This window comes from Mchenga conophoros, linkage group LG5 (assembly GCF_057382185.1).
Source record: "Mchenga conophoros isolate Kocher_MC1m ecotype Shallow Benthic linkage group LG5, M_conophoros_male_GT1.1, whole genome shotgun sequence".
NCBI lineage: Eukaryota > Metazoa > Chordata > Actinopteri > Cichliformes > Cichlidae > Mchenga > Mchenga conophoros.
Window position 1 is genome coordinate 140,186 of NC_140530.1, and position 13,237 is coordinate 153,422.

At 37.7% G+C, this 13,237-nt stretch overlaps 2 protein-coding genes across 4 annotated transcripts; both read left to right on the forward strand.

Annotated features, from left to right (window-relative positions):
• On the forward strand, positions 1–2,906 carry LOC146573515 (tumor suppressor candidate 2-like). Its single transcript, XM_085272749.1, has 4 exons — positions 1–143; positions 756–1,000; positions 1,904–2,024; positions 2,121–2,906. The coding sequence occupies exons 2-4, from the start codon at positions 852–854 to the stop codon at positions 2,184–2,186; spliced, it is 336 nt and encodes a 111-aa protein (XP_085128875.1). The 5' UTR covers positions 1–143; positions 756–851; the 3' UTR covers positions 2,187–2,906.
• Positions 2,907–7,190: 4,284 nt separating this feature from the next.
• Positions 7,191–12,062, forward strand: LOC146573516 (hyaluronidase-2-like). 3 transcript variants are annotated; one of them, XM_085272751.1, is made up of 4 exons: positions 7,191–7,521; positions 7,897–8,880; positions 9,336–9,425; positions 9,515–12,062. In XM_085272751.1, exons 2-4 carry the CDS (start codon positions 7,927–7,929, stop codon positions 9,902–9,904), a joined length of 1,434 nt encoding a protein of 477 aa, XP_085128877.1. In that variant the 5' UTR covers positions 7,191–7,521; positions 7,897–7,926; the 3' UTR covers positions 9,905–12,062. The 3 variants fall into 3 exon arrangements, with proteins under 3 accessions (XP_085128877.1, XP_085128878.1, XP_085128876.1); XM_085272752.1 differs by having other exon boundaries at positions 7,191–7,429; XM_085272750.1 differs by having other exon boundaries at positions 7,192–7,511.
• Positions 12,063–13,237: the final 1,175 nt, after the last annotated feature.

Consider the following 13,237-nt stretch of genomic DNA (forward strand, 5'->3'; position numbering starts at 1 on the left):
AGAACGTGGCCGTCAGATAGCATAAACAACTTAGCGTAGCTTTGTGTGATATGAGGTCTGTGCTTGTACAGAATTAGCGAGCCAGTAACATAAATTCATCAAAGAGAAATTCTTACCTACGAGCACACTGCTGCGCAATTTAGGTATGTGCTCCGCTAAGCTAAAGCGACGAGGAACAGCACGAACTGTTAAATCAGTCCATGCTAGCCCATGGCGACGTCAGTAAATGTTATTTTGTTTAGGAACATGTTGACCTGGCTAATGCTAGTATAAAAGCTAATGGTGATGTTAGCAGACGGTACATAAAGTGACATAAAAGCAGCTACGATTAGCGCAGCCGGGATAAGTTTCTCAGCACTGGTGACAAACTGATCTTGGTGTCGGGAAAGGCTTACTAGCTAACTGCTATGGCTTCAAAATGTTACCGAGTCTTCTACTAGACAGATAGAAGCAGATATTCATGTTGTTGTGTTTGATTTAAACTCCATATCTAACCATTTGTAATTCGTGACACAGAAGCGTGACTGCGTGCGTGATTTTTGGCTGCTGTGTTATTCTAGCACCGTCATGCTTCTGGCCTACAGCAGAAAATGATCATAACTGAACTCAGTCCGGACTTGTCTTGTTTAAAGAAAAGTCAGGTCTCGGCCTTTCTTAAAGTAGCATTTTGTAAAAATGACTAAATAAATCAATACGTGCCATTATGTTTTGCCTGAAAGCAGCTAAAGCTACCCTTTATTTGCCACTTTTCACAGGTGTCACACCCTGAAGGCACATTTCATCTTGTACAGTAACACTGTAGCACCACTGGCAGCCTCGGGACCCGAGAAAATAATGTGCTGCAGCTGAAGATGGGAGGTAGCGGCTCCAAATCCAAAGGATTTTGGCCTTTTTCTGGCTCAGGTAGTTCAGACGATCCAACCAAAGATGGAAATGAGCAGACACTGGCAAGAGTTCGAAGTTTCCCGGGTGCCACTCCTTTTGTCTTTACAAGAAGAAGGTAAATGTAATGTCGTCATACACCAAGACACTCATTTATGACATTGTTGTTGACTTGTGTCGTTTTTAATTAGCAGTCTGTGGGTTTTTGAGTAGACTGAGGTTCCAACTCAAAAGCAGTGCTCGAAAAGGATTGTTTCATGCATGTTGTCCAGCCTTATTTAAACTGGGCGATGTATGTGTGTGATGATTTTGCAAAGATTTTGAAAATATTTAACAGCAATGTGATACAGTGTGTTCTTTCGAAGGGGGGGAAATGTAAAGAATGGTTGAAAATGTTCTTTGTAAAAATGTTTTCGGTGAAAACAGAGTTACACATTCACCTTTGGCCAACACTATTGAGAGAGAAAAAGTCCTAAGATTTATGGTGTTTAACCAGTGAATCACACCAGATCAGCTGAGGTTGTTCTTCCTGCTAATGTGTCCACTATTTTGATTCTCCACACTGTATTTAGACTGGACACAAGCAGACTTTAACAGACCTGTAGTGGTTTTAACTACCCTCTTACGCACCACTTTTACACTGATCTGGTTGTTTGCTTTTCATTTTGTTTTGTTTTTTTTTCCCCCCTCACACTGTTAACCTTTTAAAACCAGCCGTTTAACCCACAGGAAGACACTGTTTTCATTTTAGCCAACATTTCTTTCTTTCTTTCTTTCTTTCTTTCTTTCTTTCTTTCTTCTTCTTTTTGCACATCACGCATGAATGGGAAGTGGCTTAAGGTGTATTCAGACACCTTAAGTTTGACATCTTAAAACCACACTTATGTGGATGTTCTTTGTGGTACACAAATTAGAGTATGTGGACCAGAAATATTTACACAATACGTGCGTAAGAAGCAAGCTAGCTTGTGTGTATTAAAAATAATTACTGTGCGCAAGTAATTTTGTGTCTTTGCTCCAGCTCAATGTTCTTTGATGAAGACGGTGACTTGGCCCATGAGTTCTACGAAGAGACGATTGTGACAAGAAACGGCCGTAAAAAAGCGAAGCTGAAGAAGATTCAGAAAAACCTCACACCTCAGGTGAGGAAATTAAGATTTTAAAGCAAGACTTTACACACTAATACCAGATCTCTGTAGCATATGTCCAAATCGTTTTATTTTCTCGTGTCCTCACAGGGAATTATAAAGCTGGACCATCCGTGCATCCATGTAGATTTCCCAGTTGTCATCTGTGAAGCCTGACAATGTCTGAGGAGCATCTCGGACTAGCCACTGTGTCAACTCCGTCCTTCGGCTTCCACTGCAGATGGAAGCCCGAACCACCTTTCAAAATAACATGATCTCTTGATATATTTGATGCCCTTATGTGGACAGGCTGATGCATTGTGTGCTGAGCCTCTGCATGTGATCTGTTTTTGGCTTGTGTGCAGTTAAGACACAAAATAGGTCACCAGTAGGGATCTAGAATGGTGCCAAGCTGGGGAAAATCAGTTTACAGATCTTGGTTTGTGTGCATGTAAGTGTGACTGTGTGCAGATTTGGGATGACACATGACTGAGGCCTGAATATTTAGCAGTAGATTGTCTTCTGGTTTGATTCATAAAACTCAAAGAGCTGAAGGAGAATGTAATGTTCTTCCCTCCAAAGGGGTCTGAGCAAGAGTTGAAAAGTTGCCAGTGCACACTTACGTTTTTTGACATTATGACTCGCTTCATTATGCATGGAACAGGATCTACTTATGGGACAGCCCAATGAGTTGACAATCAGTGGCTCACAAACCCTTAATGTCACAATTTAATGTTGGAAGGACTGGCTTCAGTGACCTCAGAGCCACAAGATGTGCATCGCAGCAGTGAGTCTAATGACAGATCCTGTTGTTTTCTTTGCTGGTTTGACATACAATGTTTAACTTTTAATTTATTATAACTGTTTTTTAATTACAAAATAAAATGCTGAATTAAATCACATTCCTTTTCTGTATCCAAACTTTACAGATGAACATTTCAATGTACCGTAACTTCACATAATCACAGTTCATTATGAAATATTCCAGTAAAAATCAGTAAGAGCAGTGAAGACAAAAGAAGATTAACATGGACACTCGTGTTAATCTTTTGTGCTTTTTTTGGCCCTAGACAGTCGTCTGGGTTTCTATATTAACAGTGATGGATAGATAACTACAGTTTAATTACACAGAGGTCATGGTGGGAAATTAAGATCTTCTAGCAACGGGAGGGGGTTAAAGCCCCTGCCATATATGGTAACCACACCTGACATTTGTAATGTGGTTGGCTCTTGGAATTTAGACCTGCATGGGAATGGCATCAACTAATCTTGGAAACTATTCAGGTGCCTTCTGGGAATGTGGAGTCATGACTATAAAGCCATCAGTCTGGCCCTGGTGGACACTGCATTTTTCACGAGTTTTAATACAAGTAATCACATTAAATTATGTTATTAAAGGTTTTAAAATATTTCAAGTTTCGAGGATTGGATTGGAGTACTTTTAAGTTTTCAGTAGTTTGACTTGCCAAGGCTTTGCTATCCTGTTTGAATTTGACTTCAGTAAAAGAGTCAATTATTTAAAGAAAGATGAACTTTTATATAACTCTCAAAGCTCATAGAAACTATTTGCCAAATAATCCTTTATATAACAGGCAGTTGAATCTTTTTACAGAGTTTTTAAACACAGGAGTGAGCAGAAGGTGGATGTGTATTTCAAATGTCGCTCTTGACCTCCACCTACAACGAAGTTAGGCACTTGTAGAGGAAATTGCGATGGCAAACCAGCACTTGGAAGTAAAGCGTGTATAAGAGCATCTGCTAATGAGTTATGGATGAAGTTAAGACAGAAGTAAAGACTATCAATGCAGTCACCATGGGAAAAGGTTTTTTGACAAAGCTGTCTAATATTGCTCTTCTTAGAGGATAAAGAGTTTAGTGCCAAAATCCACTACACTTTATTGCTTTTATGAAGTGTCTCTGCTGCAGTCTTTGGGCTTTCCCCCTGCCCCCTCTGTGGGTACGTACTGTTTTCAGTCTGGGGAAGACATGCCATGTTATTACTTTTTTGTTGTTTATTTTCTCACAGCTGAACAAATATAAAAGGCCACAAGGTGAATTGCAGTCTCAGGATTAATGAAATTGACTCAGCAAACCACATATCCTCTGGTTTTGCTGACAGGTCACATGACATTTTAAGCCATGCAGTAATGTCAATATATTCTTTTGTCTTTTTAAAGGAGTATTTAAATTATTCCACCTTCTAATAGATATATCTGACAGCTTTTTCTTAAGGTGTAAGTAATAGCACAATTGGGTTATGAAGGTCAAGAATGAAAACGTGCTTTGTTGTTATAAGCATGTTGATGAGTTTTTCTATAAAAACTCTTTTCAAAGGAAAGAGTCGATAACTCAGATTGTGGAAAATAACTGGGTGGATTCTGATTAAGTGGAAAACGTGCACCTCAGTCTAGTTTACATTTCATTTGTTATTGCTGAAAACCAGACACAATAACAATCAGAGGTCACAAGCGGCAAAGTGTTACATGTTACTTGGAGTTTCTGGTGGACATTAAAAAATGCTCTTTTGGAATAATACATTTTGTGAAAAAGAAAAACACAGTTTCAACAATGTTCTTATCAAGATGTGTGGAAAGAGGCACCGAATGCAACGGGAAACAGTCTGACAAGGGCAAAAAATGAGGACAGGACTATTTTTATATTCTGCGGACTGATGAGCGACATGACACGAGGCACAAAAAAGACAGGTGGAAGTAATAAATGCTACGAGACAGGAAGACTTAAACATGATACAGACAGAGTGGAAGACAGAAGGAACAAGCCCAGTGATGAGAAGGAGAAACAATACCAGCAAAATAATAAGATCAAAACAGGGACCAGAAACTCTGTAAAGTGTAAAGTAAAAAAGTAAAACTCAAAAGCTTTAACAAAAAAAAAACAACTTTTACATTATTTTATACTTTTAAATACATCAACTTTAAATACAGCAAATATCCTATTAACCAAATGTATTTAAGACTAGCTGTGCTTTAGAACGATGCTAATGGGGTGCCTCCCTAATACATAAACAAACATATTATTTCAAAAATTACAGTTTTATCTTTAGTCTTCTGACTGATAAAGGAGAGGTAGAGTTTACTGGACACATATTAAATAAACAAATCAACAGAATAAACAGTTTAAGAAATTACCGTTTTAGCTGATTTTAAACAGAATTTATGCGTGTGTGTGTGTGTGTGTGTGTTAAACTAAAAAGGCTCTAATTTTCACTTCTACATATTGCAATGCTAAAAAATCTTAGAGCTCTAGACTAAATGTTTATTTGTATTCATAATGGATGGTGGGTGCTGTCACTTTGTTCCTGCTCAGGCTCCTCGAAAGCTGCTGTCTTTCTCTGAGCTCTCACCTTCATGCTCTAGCGTCTGGCCCTTCTCCACCTCCTCCCCTGATACTTATACATCTGACTCCCCTTCTACAATTTTGAGTACAATCCTTTCTGTCTCACTCAGCATTCTGCTTCCTGAAGTATGGGCGTAGGTTGAAAACGGGACTCCTGCTGTTTATAGTACTATTTCAGTACTAAGTTGATGTTAATCTCATATTTAAGATAGAAGAACATTTTTAGCAACACAAAGATAATATCTGCAAAGACATGAGTTAATCTCCTTTGTTGCTATAAAAAGTGGAAGCTGCAATGCCGGTCACTTTGAAGAAAGTCAGTGTTGTATGTTGGTCAAATCACTGCAAACAAAAAGCTCAGGCTGTCTTCTTGACAGCTCAGGAGGACACATATAGATTGCATACATTTTTTTTGAGAAAGAGGTCTCAGACTCCTGTTTCTCACAGAGGAGACTGAAAACTATGTTCAGATGCAGCCTAGCAGGAACCCACCACTTACAGTAATCTGATTTAATTAGCTGAAAGGGAGCAGCCTGTGTGTCTCCAAGTGTCACAGTAAGTATTAAATTACTGTGATATTACTTACCATGATCCTGACAACATATATTAGGATCCTCGCACTGGATTATGTATTGTTTTGCAAAACCCAATGTGTTTGTGTGAATGTGGCCTACCCATGTAAAATTTACACTTGATTCATGTAAGACCCAGCAGGCAAAAATCCTGTTTGAGAAGTAAAGTCACACCACTGAGTTTTAGTGATGAAAGTAGCTTCCTATATTAACTACCACGCTTTAAAATTAAGACCAGGTAAGAATATAAAGTGAGGGGTTTGTACTTGCGTGTGCAACTTAGTGGTTAAGAGGTGGGGTTTCCTTGACATTTAAATAGCAATGAACAACTGTTTTTGTATCCTCTGTTAGACAGATCTCTTAGGAGAACTTTCTAGACTCTTGGCACAGAGCACAAGGACTGAGCTGTATTTATTTTTAACAAGTGGACAGCTTGATTGATCCACTTTCATTTGGAGATTATAAAGTAAAAGAAAAGACTGCTGGTAAGACACATAATTACTACTCTTTTAAAAAATGACAGTTTTAAAAAGAAATTGAAGGTATTCACAGCAGTGGCATAGCACTTTTTAGTGTTTAAAAAATGTTTAAAAAATATCTTGAGATGTATAACTGATGCTATCAATTTTATTTTAATGCAGGGGCACATGAGATGAGACATGAGAGTTTTTCTCGCTCTACACTGCCTAACAATTCAAATCAACCTCACTGTAAAAGTGACAAACTAAGCCTATAAACCTGAGAGGTCACCATTTCCAAAGTTTAGTGTGATCTGCAGGTCATTTAAGCTAGTTGATGAAAATGCATCAATCATCTATAGTGCATATCGATTTAAATACACTATATCATGGATACTAGACTTTTTTAAGCAAAAACTTACGTATAGTTAATATTTTTTAGTTTGCATTTATTAAGCTCTTGTTTAAACAAAAGGAAGCAAAATAACCTTTCCATTCCACTTCCGAGTGCTGCAGTTCATCCATTCAGGTTAGGGTGATAATCAGATCTAAATCAGGAGCAAAACACTAGATTTTAATCTAAGATTCGCTTTTATCAGTGAAACTTCCTTCAGGGCAGAACTCGAAGAACAGGCTAACTTGATATTAGTTCACGAGGAGGGGGGTAGGTTTTACTGCTATGTACATTTACCCTCAAATTCAAGCCATATGAAGCTGTGATCATGGTGAAATATTTTTATTCTGTAAAGTAATGTGAAATGATGGGAACACTGTTGGGAAGATAAACGGGAAAACGCGGATAAAATACGTCTTTCAATAACTGAACACCCCCCTACTCAGGAAGTAAATGCAATGAACTGTTGTTGCTCAACTCACCACTCCTGCCATGGTCTGGGAGAATTGATTAATTAGTAGTCATCGATATGCATAGAAAAAAGTGAGGTTATTCCTCACATGGCAGGGCAGTGGAAAATAACTTACCCGACGATTACATGAATGGAATAAACTTAACTTCTCGGCTTCAGCGGAACAGGTTAGAATGGACACGAAGAAGACAGCCGTTAGCTAACTTAGCACGGTAGTCCGTTTCAATGAAACTTTGAGCTAACGGCGAGGTAACGTTCGGTAATGTATTTATATAAAGTATATATATGTGTGTATATATATATTTTAACATTACATGTTTACCAGTAGCCTATTTAGCTAGCTTCCCACAACTATTTTCAAAGTAAGTAAAAGTAGTTTTAATTTCCTTCCTGAAGAATAGAGGAAGTTTTTTTGTATGACTTTATTTGGTATTATTTGAAAATACAAATGAGTAATGAGGTAATAATGTAGTAATAGCTCACAGAAACCTTCGTGAGCAAAGCAAGCGAGCTTTGCTTGCGAACGATTTCCATATCTATATATCTAAATATATAGATAATAGATTATAAATAGATTTGAACTATTTCGTTTAGGTTTTGGCTGAATTTAACAAAACTGCTTTGTCTTTTACAGACAAAGAGGGGTGAAGGGTGAGCTGTAACCATGGAGGCTGCATTTCACCCTTTCTTCACCACAACTGGCCAGCTGCCCTGGTTGCTTCTGACTGTGTTTACATCGTGGACAGCCTTTTGTTCTGCAGAAATAAAGCAGACAAGAAGGCCATTATATACCCAGAAGCCAGTTCTTCTTGCCTGGAATGCCCCAACACAGGAGTGTGAACCACGACATAGAGTAACCTTATCTTTGAGCCAGTTTGACATTGTAGCGACCCCCAATGAGGGCTTTGTGGGGCAAAACCTTACAATCTTCTATAAGGAACGTCTTGGGTTGTATCCCTATTATAAGCATGATGGCAGTGCGGTGAATGGAGGCCTTCCACAGCTTGTCAGCCTCACTGAGCACTCAAAAAAGATGCCCGAAGGCCTTAAAAAATACATAAAAGTGCCAGGGGCAAAAGGTTTGGCTGTTATTGACTGGGAGGAGTGGCGTCCTATATGGGTCAGAAATTGGGATGCTAAACTTATCTATCGAAATAAATCCTATGCAATGATAGCCAAAAAGAACCCTACATGGACCTCAAAACAAGTGGAGAAAGTTGCAGAACAAGAATTTGAGCTATCGGCTCAAAGATTCATGCAGGAGACTTTGAAACTGGCCAAGAATATGAGGCCCAATCAGCTGTGGGGCTTCTACCTGTTTCCAGATTGTTACAACCATGACTACAACAAGAATGGTCTGCAAAACTACACAGGCCACTGTCCTTCAGTGGAGGTGGACCGCAATAATCATCTCAACTGGTTGTGGATGGAATGTACAGCACTTTTCCCGTCAGTATACATGGAACCTGTGCTACGCTCAACGAGCCAAGGGCGCCTTTTTGTCCGGAACAGGGTGAAGGAGGCAATGCGCCTGGCATCTGTTGGGGATGGATTAGCACGTCCTGTTTATGTTTACACCCGACCTACCTATATCAGTCAAACGACTCTCCTAACTGAGGTTAGTTGGCTAGAACAGCATTTTATACAAGACGATTACACTTTGATCAATACAAGTGTGATTTAATTTAGATCATCATTATTATTATTATATTTACATTATGCAACAACACACAAGCAAACAAAGCCAACATTAGCCTAAATTTGATGAACATAAATATACTTTTTAAAAAATAAAACTATACCATCTGTTTCTGACGGAGACACACCAATTTGTTGTCCTTCACCACAATCATCTTCAGGTTCTCAATTTTAATTCTTTGGTGGAGTTATTATAAAATTAAATCAGTATTTATAGTCACTTACACCTTCCATATACAGGTGTTAGGAAATCTCATTCAACTGGCAACTAGACATTAGTACTGGATATAAAATGTGTGTATATTTGACTGTCCTACTAAAACACAGGTTACTGTATGATTTCACTGAACAGCCCTGAACTGTTTTTGTTTTTAGACAGATTTGGTCTCCACAATTGGTGAGAGTGTTGCACTTGGAGCTGCAGGTGTAATCTTCTGGGGCGACACCTCTCATGCAAGCAGCAGTGTAAGAACAGTATTTTCTATGCTTCTTTGATGCTGAACTGCTTGGTGATTAGTGGCAAGTCAAGTTAACGTTTCTTTTTTGTCTTCCAGGCCAACTGCTCAACCCTAAATGATTATCTTAAGGGACCGCTGGGTCGGTACCTGCTCAATGTGTCCACAGCAGCAGAGCACTGCAGTCATGTGCTATGTAATTTCAGCGGCCGCTGTTTTCGCAGAATATTGGACAGCGATATATATCTGCATCTCAGCCCTTCAACACACAAGATAACTAGTCAGAGTGGCCAGCTCAAGGTTACAGGAATGCTCAGCCAAACTGAGAAGACTTTTTTCCACAAGCACTTCCAGTGCCAGTGCTACAGTGGGTACAGGGGTGATGACTGTACTTTGAAAGAAAAAGAGCCCAATAGAGCCTCCTCTGTATTAGGGACTTGGCCTCTTTGCCTTTTACTTCCGCTCGGACTCCTTACTCTTCTACATTGAGGAAACAGAGACTAACTATTTTCTGTTTCAGCGAGCCTAGAAGTGGACAGTTTAGACTTTTATGCATAAATATGGAAATTATATTGATGCATTGACAATACCAAGTAATCTGAGACCTCCCCAAGCTGTTTTTGTCCTGGCATGCAGACCGATGGAACATAAATATCTGTGGGTAGCAAGTTGCAGCAACAACTTGCTGTCAGTCTGCCCCAGGGCAGCTGTAGCTTGCATCCACCAGTGTGTGAACATGAGAGTGAATGAATAGTGGAATTGTAAAGCACTTTGGGTGCCTAGAAAAGCGCTATATAAATGCAATCCATCATTATAACAATGGGCTGAAATGAATGTCCTACCACCAAGATTACCTTGTAGAAAATCATGCCTAAAATCAGTCTTTTCTCAAAGTAATCACCAGATAAATGGATGTTGAGTAGCTTTACAGGACCTTAGTGTAAATGTTTTACTGTCTCCATAGTGAAGAGAAGCCAAAGATATCTATTTTTGAAAGCTTTTTTTATGATTGGTTTAACATCAGAACAACAACACATGGCTTAAAGTAGAAAAAGTGGATAAAAGGGAACAGACGCACACATATTTACAGGTTATTGGTGCCTCATGGCAAAACAGACACTACATTACAATAGTATTATATAGTATGAATATCAAGCTCTTAAGTGTCTTATTAATGAAATACAAGCCAGTCTTAAATCTCTTTTGTATTTTTTTGCTTAGAGAAACATCAAGGATGGACCTGCTTGTTTTCAGTTCAATATTGTGCCTTAACAGGGCTGAAACCAGCTCTCTTTTGCAGTTGCAGTCTTTATGTCCTTGCTTTATATTGATATAAACTCCATCATGGCTAACAATTTTATTATAACCGAACAGTGCAGAGCAAATACATACACATTACAAGGTATCCATCAACTTAAATGGTATATCACTGTGAAAACAGGTCATAAAACATTAGGAAATATATCAGACTGGCAATTTAAACACAACTTGACACTATAACTGACTGTAGTTTACACATTTGCCCAACAAGCCAAATAGCCCCCAGTTTGATCCTGGGAAGACAAAACGGATCGCTTTTTCGTTTCATCAGGAAGGGCATCCGGTATAAAAAATCTACCAAGTCAAACATGTGGAGCTAACGGCTGTGGCGACCCCTGAAAGCAGGGAGCAGCTAAAAGTTCAATATAACTGATTATAGCTGATTTCAGCTTGTGTCTGATGTACTGGAATAGGCTATATGTTCGCTCCATTCATAACCAAATGTATAGGATTGCTTTGAAATTGTTTGCAACTGTCTAACTGAATATTAGCCGACTGAAAAAAAATGTGTCAAGGATCTTGCCGGTGATACTGTGTGAACAGCAATTACTGTAGGTACAAGTTCAGAATTGTTTGTTCCCAATATAGCTGAGCAGTTGCATGTTTTATACAGTAGGTACTAGTTTCAGTAGCTAAAATGAGTTATGAAAGAAGCCAGCAGGTGGTTTTTCACAAACACGGTAGTCTCAGAATTGCACAGCTGGTGTTGAATCGTGATGTTATATGTACTTATATTGCATAGGTCTTCAAGTTCTGCACTTTACTTTCATGCAGAGTTGGACTGGGTGTCATTACATGTCGTGAGGGACAAAACTGAGTGAATACTGTCAGTGCATGACAGTGCTATAGTGGCTTTTCGCGTGTAATGTGTCACATTGGAAATACTCTGTTTCACTGTGAATCTTGCTGAAAAGCAAAGGGTTGCCTCGATGGTTGTTATCTCTCTCCATCAGCTTTCATCTTATTTTTTTAAGAAGTATCCAAAAAAATTTAAGTCTTTTTTTTTTTTAAATAATAAACATGATATTCTTCTACAGCAAATGTTTCTCAACATATTATTTCAAATAGTATGCAAAAAGCACAAAAATAAAGATCTTGCACGGTAAAACTTGACTAGAACGAGAACAAGAAGAACGTTTTTAACTATTTAAAGCAGATTTTGTGATTCTGTGATCAGTAATTATGTTCAATATTAAGATATAAATAATGTAACTGAAATGTACTGGTTATTGTTTCAAAGCAAATTAACAAAATCAAAGTGTTCTGTATTTAAAAATTTCATATTTGTCTTTTGCATTAGAGAATTACATTATTAAAATGTCTTTATATATGATTTCTTTGTCTGTTATTTCCTTACTCTTAGCAGAAAGGAGGTTCTGCTTTGTCAGGGAGATTCTGAGCGCAAAGTCATATGAAAAAGAGCTTTTAGAGCTACCTTTAGCAGCAGTCACTTGAAGTAAGCATTTTCTGTGTTCTGTGTGACTTTAACAGTTTGTCACATCATTGAGGAATTTTGGGAAACTTTTCTTTACATGGTTGCTTCAGTTCATACCTTCATTTACGGGCAGCACTATTAAGGTCTCACAACAGCATTTCAATCAGATTGAGGTTCATGGTTGACTCAATGTTTGGATTAATGCCGTTTATTATAGTCAGGTCCTGTGGCACCAAAACAAACCCAAATCAACACCCCTCCACCACTGTGCTTTAATTCATATAAGAACACAAGTGAATTCTTAGTATGGAATATTTTTTAACAGAAATGACAAGTTCTGGTTGTGCATGAAATACCTTTTTTTAGGACAGCCTATCACAATTGACTTGCGGTTCAAGTACATAAAAAATGTCATAAAGATTTAAAGAGTTAAGTTTGATGTGAGATAGTACTAAAAGTATGGTCTTGAGTTTGGGGGTGTCCAGGTAGACATTTGAATTAGATTTCAGAGAAATGACTTTGGTTTATGGCTTCATCTTTTTCTTTTTTCAATTTTATAATGCTATTTTTTTTTCTATTTTATTTTTTTGCTATGTTTTTATCCTGTTTTATTTTTACTTTAATTATCTTGAGATGTTTTACCTTATAACATCATCCTAATATATTATAGTCAGTATTTATTTTATTTTTTTACTTATTTAATATTAAAAAAATATTATTGTAAAAATTTTACTTGAGATATTTGTTTTGTCATATTGTGTTTTATTTTATTGGAAAAAAATAAAATGCCAGTCTATCTTGTTATAGGTTGTAGGTTTTATACAGCGTCTGGGATAAATGGCGTGTACTGCATTTTACTTTAGAGCTTAACATTCTTTTGAGCGCTCAGTTACACTTTACATTTATTATTATTTTGTTTTATTTAATTTTTATTTCTGCAAGCTTTGTTAGGTTCATTTTCTAAAAGTAAACCAAGTATCCAAAACCTTTAAAAAACAAAAATAATTCACATCTTCGCTTTCGGGAAAGAAACTTTCAACGGGAAGTGCCGTTGAGATTAGTGTTGT

Excerpts from the sequence above, each read along its gene's own strand:
- LOC146573515 (XM_085272749.1), top strand. The coding sequence starts at position 852 with ATGGGAGGTAGCGGCTCCAAATCCAAAGGATTTTGGCCTTTTTCTGGC. Across the intron at positions 1,001-1,903 it reads TTTGTCTTTACAAGAAGAAG|CTCAATGTTCTTTGATGAAG; the intron begins GTAAATGTAATG and ends TCTTTGCTCCAG. Across the intron at positions 2,025-2,120 it reads AGAAAAACCTCACACCTCAG|GGAATTATAAAGCTGGACCA; the intron begins GTGAGGAAATTA and ends GTGTCCTCACAG.
- LOC146573516 (XM_085272751.1), top strand. The coding sequence starts at position 7,927 with ATGGAGGCTGCATTTCACCCTTTCTTCACCACAACTGGCCAGCTGCCC. Across the intron at positions 8,881-9,335 it reads AAACGACTCTCCTAACTGAG|ACAGATTTGGTCTCCACAAT; the intron begins GTTAGTTGGCTA and ends TTTTGTTTTTAG. Across the intron at positions 9,426-9,514 it reads CCTCTCATGCAAGCAGCAGT|GCCAACTGCTCAACCCTAAA; the intron begins GTAAGAACAGTA and ends TTTGTCTTCCAG.